Source organism: Heterocephalus glaber, unplaced genomic scaffold (genome assembly GCF_053883595.1).
Source record: "Heterocephalus glaber isolate CG9 unplaced genomic scaffold, H.glaber_assembly_v1.0 deba00001428, whole genome shotgun sequence".
Lineage (NCBI taxonomy): Eukaryota > Metazoa > Chordata > Mammalia > Rodentia > Bathyergidae > Heterocephalus > Heterocephalus glaber.
In genome coordinates, this window is record NW_028258293.1 from 24815412 (window position 1) to 24823990 (window position 8579).

An 8579-nucleotide genomic window follows, 5' to 3' on the forward strand; every position below is an offset into this window, starting at 1 on the left:
TCTTTAATTGCACTGTGCTGACTGCCTTGATGTCCTGAGTCAATTCAAAATTTCACTTTTCATGGCCATTCTGACTTTTGGGAAGAGGAAGAAGTCCCAAGGTGCCAGATCCAGTGAATAAGCAGAATGCGGACACATTTGCAATGTTTCTAGGAGCCAACCTTTCCACTGGATAGCACTTAGCAATGACATTCACCATTATTTTCTATCACATGCATAAAGACAGTTATAAAAGAGGGCTTCCAGAATTGCTTCTGAAAGTAGCAAGAACAGTGGGATAAGTGTGTACAAACCCGGGAGGGGGAGTATTTTCAAGGGGATTAGTAACAGTGTGTCTTTTACTATAATACATTTTTAAAAAGTTAAACATTCACATATATTTTGATCACATCTAGGACAATTTTTAACTTTACCTGCAAAATCTCTTTTGCCACGAAACATAGCATATTCATAAGTTCAAAACTTGGACATATTTTGAGGGACATTCGGCCAACCACATCCACTTCGTGACACTTTCCCATTCTTTGAGAGTTAAGAGCACTATTATATGTTACTGGATATCTTCTCAGATAGTCCAACCATGTTCAAATCCTCCTCCTTTGTTCAGATGTAAAATGTTCTCTGTATCTCTTATCACTGCATTGAACTATTCTCTCTCTAGGGGTTTCCCAAGGTAGACTGTGAATGGATACTCTTATTCATCTGCACATCCTCATGACTAAAATCATGTCCAGCATTCAGTGGATATCTCAGTTTATTCGTACTTGTGTTAACAGTAGTTAAGGGTAGTGGTTGTTGCCTTGTTACAAATAAATCTTTTTTTTCATCTGGCAAAATTTAAAGAGAAAGACTTATGAAGAAGTAACAACAGGCACAAAATTCTAATTAATCCATGTGCATTGAGCAAGACTCAGCTGATTTCTTAACCTCTTTCCATGAGAATCTATATGACTGTGATAAGACCTAAGAGTGTACTAGGTCATGCACTGCATCTTTTTGTTGATTTATTGTTTTCGAACATGATTTTTAAAAACCTCTTGCATTGTCATCCCAGTTAGAAACACTAGGTATGTGAGAGGTGCTATCTAAAACTTATTTTCTCATTATCTTCACTGAGTTGGCTTAATTGTAAATTCCTATTTCTTTTGGATGTATTTAATAGTGTTTTCCTAGAAGTAATCTAAGTGTTTATTATTATTATTCTACACACTTAAGTCATATCTATTTCCAATTGTCTTACCTTTAGGACTCAATGTTTGGGACTTAAATGTAATAACTAATCTGTATTGAGTACTGTGTGCTTAATGGTTTTATGCACAATTCCCTTTAATAATCCCAATTTTTCTGTGATATGTGCTTATTACCTAGTTAGAGGTGGAAAAATATGAAACTGTGCGGGTTAGGAACTTTCTCAAGTGGTAAAGCTTGGGCCCATCTATTGCCACATTTTAGTAACTACTCCTTATACCTTGGGCCTCCCTCTCCATGACCGATAAGCATTTGTGAGGAACACAGCACAGAGCAATGTCCTCAACACCTTCTTTACCAAAGCAAATATTTCCTATAATTTAATTTATAATCACATTCCCAGCCACAGTGTTCCAGTGCTCTTATGCGTGATGTCAATTTCATGGATGGTTCAGGTGAATATTTCACCTGTGCTCGTAAATTCAATTCCTGAAATTCATTTACATGAGGCTTGAGCTCTCTTCATAGGATTCAACATTTTTATGAATATTGACCATAGATGTATAGTAGAAAAGCCATAAACAGAATCAGAAGACTTAGATTTAACTGTATTTTTCCACGAAAGAGCTGTATAAATTTGAGATTCTTTTTATTTTCTAGACTCCAGTTACTTCTGTAAAATGAAAGGCTAGATACAATGTTCTTGCAGTTCCCTTGCAGTTCTGATCTTTCATAGCCCAACATTCTCCCATGAGAGATAAAGTGCTAAGTCCAGGCGGTAGAGAGAATTGTTGACATTCTTCATTCCCAAAAGTCCTTGAAAGTCTGAGTTGATAACATCTTTAGGGACTTCCTGGATGTAACCATATATTTTTCAGACCAGGGAGTTGGGAGAAGTGGCTGGGGGCTTTGGGGAGGGTATGCAAGGTCCCAGTCCTGCTTTTCCTCTCTCTGCACCTTCAATGCCTAGAACTCTGTCAGGTAGGTAAGCTGAAGTGCCAGATGCTCCACATTCAGGCCCTAAGGCACTCTACCCTTAGGTTAGAAAGTCTGAGTTCTACAATATAGCAATCTGAAGAAGGGAAGTCTATTCCTAATGTAATTCTTCTTTTTTTTAAACTGCCATGGTTTCTCCCTTGTCATCTTCACCATTCCGTATTTTCTGCCTGTAGCTCTCAAGCTCTTAAATCCCACCATGCCTTCTGCTTCACACATTACTTTTTAGAAAGAATTCCCCATTAGGCTGTACTTTGAATCTAGATGATTTTGTGTTATAAGTGAATACTCTCATACTTTTCTCAGAAAAAAATGTGGCATCAGAGAGTGCACAAAAAGATGCTGCCTATTTAAGAAGCCACTTTGAAAGATCCTACCTAATTGTAAAAGATTACAAGTTAGGGGAATCAGTTATTGCACATAGGAACAAATAAAAATATACAGGAAAAGATTCCTGGCAAGGAAAACAAAGGGGTTCTAAGAATATAGAATGAGGAAAAAATTCATCCTGAGAAGAAAGGATAAAGGAGCCCTGAAAGCAGGTGGAGGAACAAAGGCAGATGAAAGGCTGAGCTTGAGGATGTTGAACAGGCTTTAGAATGCAGAGTTGCAAAATCTTTGGTTATAAGAGTTTTCACAACTGGTCACTTTGGGCTTTTTACAACCCTCTGAGATAAATTTATTAGCATTAGCATCTCCACTTTAAAACAAAAGGATCAAAAGCCAGAACACCTGAGTGACTTACTGAGTGCCTTTCCTGGTCAAGCTTTTGTGCTAAGTGCAGCATAGCCGGGGCTGAAACTTACAGTATGTGTTCTGCAGTTGGGAGGACAGGAGAGGAGATTCACAATGGTGTAATGCAGAGCCGGCAGAAAAGTACAAACAAAAGGAGATGTAAGTCTACGTTTACGAAGATGGGGCAGTTATCTCTGCTCGTGATGGTCAGCTAAATTTTTATTGAGAAAGTGTCCTTGGCCCTCAGTGCCAGAAGATAATTTCAGTGAGTGTGTTTATACAATCAGGGCAACTTCTAGAACCTAAAGAGCTGCAAACAAATTTGGAAATTAGCAAGTAGACTGACCTGGGAATCTCCAAGTCTGAGGAAGATAATTTTGATAATTCAGAAATATTGGTTTTGTACTGACCATAGAGGTCTTTAATTCTAGGCTGAGTTTGAATTTGATTACTTGGTAGTGAGGAATTAAAGTTTTTTTTATCAGAAAAGTATATTTTCTATTTACCTTTAAAAAATATTAGTCCTACTTTAGATTGATGATGAATTAGGGAAAATCATGAAATTTATTAGAAGGCTGTTACTGTGGTATATTAATGGTATCTTCAGGGTGAAGTGTGATACTGCCAATAGAATTAAATAGAGCAGGGTGTTGAAAGAGCCACTGTGCTATCAGTATTTTGAATCAACTGTTTCCTGGTTTAATGCAGTAGGCAAGGAAAAGAAGTAATTAAACCAATATTTGGATTTTGTGTCTCAGTTTGGGGCATAATGATGATATCACTCAAAGAGAAAACAGATGAAAAGCAATTCCATGGGATAGAGTAATGATTATTAATTCCATGACTTTGATAACCTAGATACTATTTGAGTCTGAAACAAAGTAGGACATTATTTTTAGTAAATTAAATCCTTCAGTGAGAAAAGGAGTGGCGTGAAATGAATGGCTAGAAGAATGAAAAGCTGGGTGGAAGAATGAGTCTAGATATTGTGATGAAGATCTGGAAGGTTATTTCCATGGACGGACAATTTTCTGTACAATTATCTTTCACTTGGTTGAATGGATGGAAGAAGTGAGAGGGAGTTAAAAGCTGGGAGTCACAGTGAATTAGAGTCTCAGTAACACAAAAGAGTGGACGGAGGCAAAGTTTGTGTTCAATGTTTTAGTGGTTTGCTCTGAAAGAGTTGAGGAAGTAGTGATCAGAAACACTTTACCTAAGTTCTTGAACAAATTGATGCCTATAAATTTATAAAGAAAATAGTTCATAGCTTTAAAGGTGAAAAAGTGATAGACACGGTTGTAAAAGTGAGCAAAGAAACCTGTCTTCCCAGCTAGATGCACTGAGGCATCCCAGAGAACTCAGAAATCTTAGTAACAGTGAGAGGAAAGGTGGTGAGATGTGGTGAGCAAAATTGAAAATCAGGGACTAAGCCCCTGATTATACGTTAGAGACTTATAATACTAGGCAGAGGCCAAGCATAAAACTGTGTGTTTGTCTTCTTTGCAGGACAGTGGCCCTAGAGTCTAAGCAGGCTTCCCAGCATGGTTGATGACGCCTTCAACAGCTCAGGGTTGCCTCCTTTCACCTTGACAGGACTCCCAGGGTTGGAGGCCTCCCAGCACTGGATATTTTTGCTTCTTGGGGCCCTCTACATTGTCTCCATTGTGGGCAATGCCCTTATCCTTTTCACTATCAAGGAGGAACAGAGCTTGCACCAGCCTATGTACTACTTTCTGTCCCTGCTATCAGTTAATGACCTAGGTGTGTCTTTCTCCACCCTGCCCACAGTACTGGCCACATTTTGCTTCCATTTGAGAGAAATCAGTTTTAATTCTTGCATGGCCCAAATGTTCTTTATCCATCTTTTCTCCTTCGCGGAATCAGGGATCCTGCTTGTCATGAGCTTTGACCGCTATGTGGCCATCTGTAACCCACTGCGCTACACCACAGTGCTCACGGATGGCCGTGTGGTTCGGATGGGCCTGTCTGTTGTTATCCGCAGTTTCTGCATGGTTTTCCCACTGCCCTTCCTTCTGAAGAGGTTACCCTTCTGCAAGGCCAATGTGCTGTCCCATGCCTACTGCTTGCATCCAGATCTGATCCATCTGCCCTGTGGTGACGTCACCATCAATAACATCTTTGGTCTGTTCATTGTTATCTCTACCTTTGGCCTGGATTCGGCACTCATTCTTCTCTCGTATGTGCTCATACTTCGTTCTGTACTCACCATTGCTTCCCAGGAGGAACGGGTAAAGACACTCAACACATGTGTGTCACACATGTGTGCTGTGCTCATCTTCTATGTGCCGATGGTTGGTGTGTCTATGGCTGCTCGCTATGGGAGGCATGCCCCACAGTATGTGCACATACTCATGTCCCTTATTTATCTGTTTGTGCCTCCCATGCTCAACCCTGTTATCTATTCCATAAAAACCAAAGAGATTCGTCGGAAGCTTTACAAAATACTGCTGGGAACCAAGTTTTGAGCAGGAGACATGTTGAAAAGTTGAAATCCAGAGGATGTTTACTCTTAGTTCACAAGCATGAGTTTTCAAGATCTGCATTGCCAAGAAATTTTTACTATTCTTTTTGGTCACAGACATTAACATAAGATTCCTGCCATCAGATATTTGAGGAAAGCTTGGCAATAGATAAGACTCAAGGCAACAGGTTTTGCTAAGGTAAAATGGGCTACAATATAGGGAGTAGATGTTTTCTCAATTTCCCTCTTTTTCAGTCCAAAAAATATGCATCCTTATAATCATTCCTCTATTTTCTCATGATTTACTGCTGTCATCCTTGTTTAAAGAGAATCATCACACAAGAAGTTACCTATTACCATGAAAACACTGTCAAAATGGGAAAGAAAATTTCCCCCCAAAATATGTCCATGTGATATTGATTGAAATTACACACAACAAACACACACACACCACTATAGCTATGCATGCCAAAATTGATTTAACATAATACGTATTATCCATTCAGTCTTTAAAATAGATAAATTAAGTATACAAAAATTATATTAAGTGATCTATCTTTTAAGTATTATTAAAGGTTAGTAAAATTTATGTTATAATTTAAATTGTATATATATAACTTAAATTGTGTGTATAGTAACATATATATGTGTATAGTAAAATTTATGTTTTAACTTAAATTGTATAAGTGTGTGTGTGTGTGTTTGTGTCTGTGTGTGTATAGTAACAAACCAGGAAATAATGAAGTTGGAAGGCCATCGAGAAATCTATGAAATACAATCATGTTCTGTCTAAACTCATGGTCTTGTAAGACTGGTAAAGTATTTTTTTATATTAAAAGAAGAAAAAAGTTAAGAAATTAAGCACTCAACTAAGATATTATGAAACAATAAAATATTTTGCAAAATGATTGAAAATACTTAAGTGAATAAATGTGAAAGTGAAAAAGAGAAAACAATAAAAAAAACCCTCTTTTAATAAGCTTGCAAAATGAATGAACCTCTGGAAAGTGTAATCAAATGGAAAATAAAATATAGACATCGTATACATCTCCAAGTTGGAGATGTTTTAAAAATTACAGTAGAACATTGTATAAGAGACTCCTCCCCTGATATTCAAGGCGTTCTGTGCACATTAGGAACACCTCATACTTTTGCCCTCATTTTCCTCATTTCCCATTCACCTGAAGCCAGTGCTGGCCAGGATGTTTTCTCTGTAGTCAAAGAGAAATATCAGATAATTAATTTGAAACGAAGTAATAGAACATTTTATCTATGGCCAGCCTGGTGTCAATGCTACTAATCCCATCTTATTTCTTCATTAATTTGAGCTAACTAGACCAGTCATTTAAAATCTCAGATGCTCATTTTAGCAGCTCCAAATAATAACATCTTTCTTTTTTAAAAACAATTTACAAGTGAGATTGACATTAAAAAGTTACACATATTTAACCTGTAGAAGTTCATTGGTTTGAAGATAAATATACAGCTATGAAACCTTCATCACAATCTAGAAAATAAATATCTATTACCTCTAAAATTTCTTTGCATCCTGGTAATTATTTATTTTTTTGTGATGAGAACACAATAAAAGATCTACCCTCTTAGACTTGAATGTAGCTGAGCATTAGAGCACTTACTTAGCATGATAAAGTCCTGGACTAGACTGCTGACATTGGAAAAAAAGTAGATCTACCTTCTTAGAAAAATTTCAAGTCTCCAAATAGTATTGTTAACTAACTATAGACACTATGTTGTATAGTCAGCTCTAGTACTTATTTACTTTGCATAACTGAAACTTTTTACTCTATGACCAACATTTCTCCATTGTTCTGACATTTTTAATCACATGTCAGGTAAATTTAAAGGGTTTTTATTCATCATATTACTTAGAAAAAGCTTTAGCTTGTATCAAAAAGCCTGTAAAATTATAAGACACAAAAAATTATTATTCTTGTTTTATAGGTGAAAATATCCAAACAGCAGAACAGATTGAATCCTTGTCCAGGGTAACACAACTAGAAAGTGAGGGAGGAGAAGATAAACCAATACAGTCTAATTCCCAAGTCTAAGACTAGTCTGATTTTGAGTCACTGTCTCTACTGTAAAAATTCTTGCAATTTTTATCTTCCCTCTTTAGGGCTCCTAAAGCTAAAGATATTTATCAGTGATAGTTTTAGTTTAGGGTAGATATCTAGAAGATAGGAATTTATGAAGGAAGCTTATCTGTTGATTATATAGCTGTTTATTGTGCACGCATAATGCACCAGACCTGTTAGGCAGAAAGGAAATCCTTAGAGAATAAAGAAAGAACTCTTTGTCACTGATCCATTGAACTTGGAGTTGTGACCATATGGCATAATAGTTAAGATTCCTTAGATTTAAATGCTAGCCATGTCTCTTTATATATTTTGTGACTATGGAAAAGTTAACTCACTGGGCCTCTATAACTCAAGTAAAGGCCCAAATATGGATCATTCTGCAAGATGGTACAATAAGGCTGATATCTATCTAGGTAAAGTGACAGAAAAATCATAGATTAGATGAGTGTGTACAAGTCATATGTATCTTAGAATGTGTATAATCTAATTTTACAAAATGTATGAAAAGAAAACCAATATTGCTATCATTATAGTGTTGATTTTGACAAAAATATTAGTTTTATGCATTATTTTTGCCAAATATTATGCTAGGTGCTTTAAATATATAATAGAATAAGAAAGATCCATCTTTCATGGAATTTACAATTAATGTAGGAGAGATACCCTAACTAATTTATTTTTAACTAATTTTCCTTTCCTTTTTTTTTTTTTTTTTTGGCAGTACCAGGGATTGAACTCAGGACCTTGCACTTGTGAGGCAGGCACATAGTCACTGAGCTAAATTCCTGGCCCTTATTTATATAAATTTAATTACAACTCTGTGAGACACTGGAAAAGATGAATGGAGAATGTTAATATGGGCTTTTTACTAGAATTTCATCTACATTAGGAAATTACAGGAATCCTGCACAGGACAGTAAGGTTTATACTAAGTAATGGTGGATAGGTAGCCAAATGCAGGAAGAATACAGGTAGAAAAGCTTCCAAGATGTGGGAAACCGCATGTGTGAAGGCCTTGAATTTGGAGTTGAGTTCGCATATTGAATCACCTAAAAGAAGGTCCTCATATTTGGAACAAA

The 8579-nt window shown here is 36.6% G+C and overlaps 1 protein-coding gene across 1 annotated transcript; it reads left to right on the forward strand.

The window, feature by feature from the left end:
* Positions 1-4440: 4440 nt before the first annotated feature.
* LOC101720259 (olfactory receptor 51I1) lies at positions 4441-5421 on the forward strand. The gene has a single exon (XM_004863360.2). The coding sequence runs from the start codon at positions 4461-4463 to the stop codon at positions 5403-5405; it is 945 nt and encodes a 314-aa protein (XP_004863417.1). The 5' UTR covers positions 4441-4460; the 3' UTR covers positions 5406-5421.
* Positions 5422-8579: the final 3158 nt, after the last annotated feature.

Bases quoted from the DNA above. Each gene is read 5' to 3' on its own strand.
- LOC101720259 (XM_004863360.2), top strand. From the start codon at position 4,461: ATGGTTGATGACGCCTTCAACAGCTCAGGGTTGCCTCCTTTCACCTTG.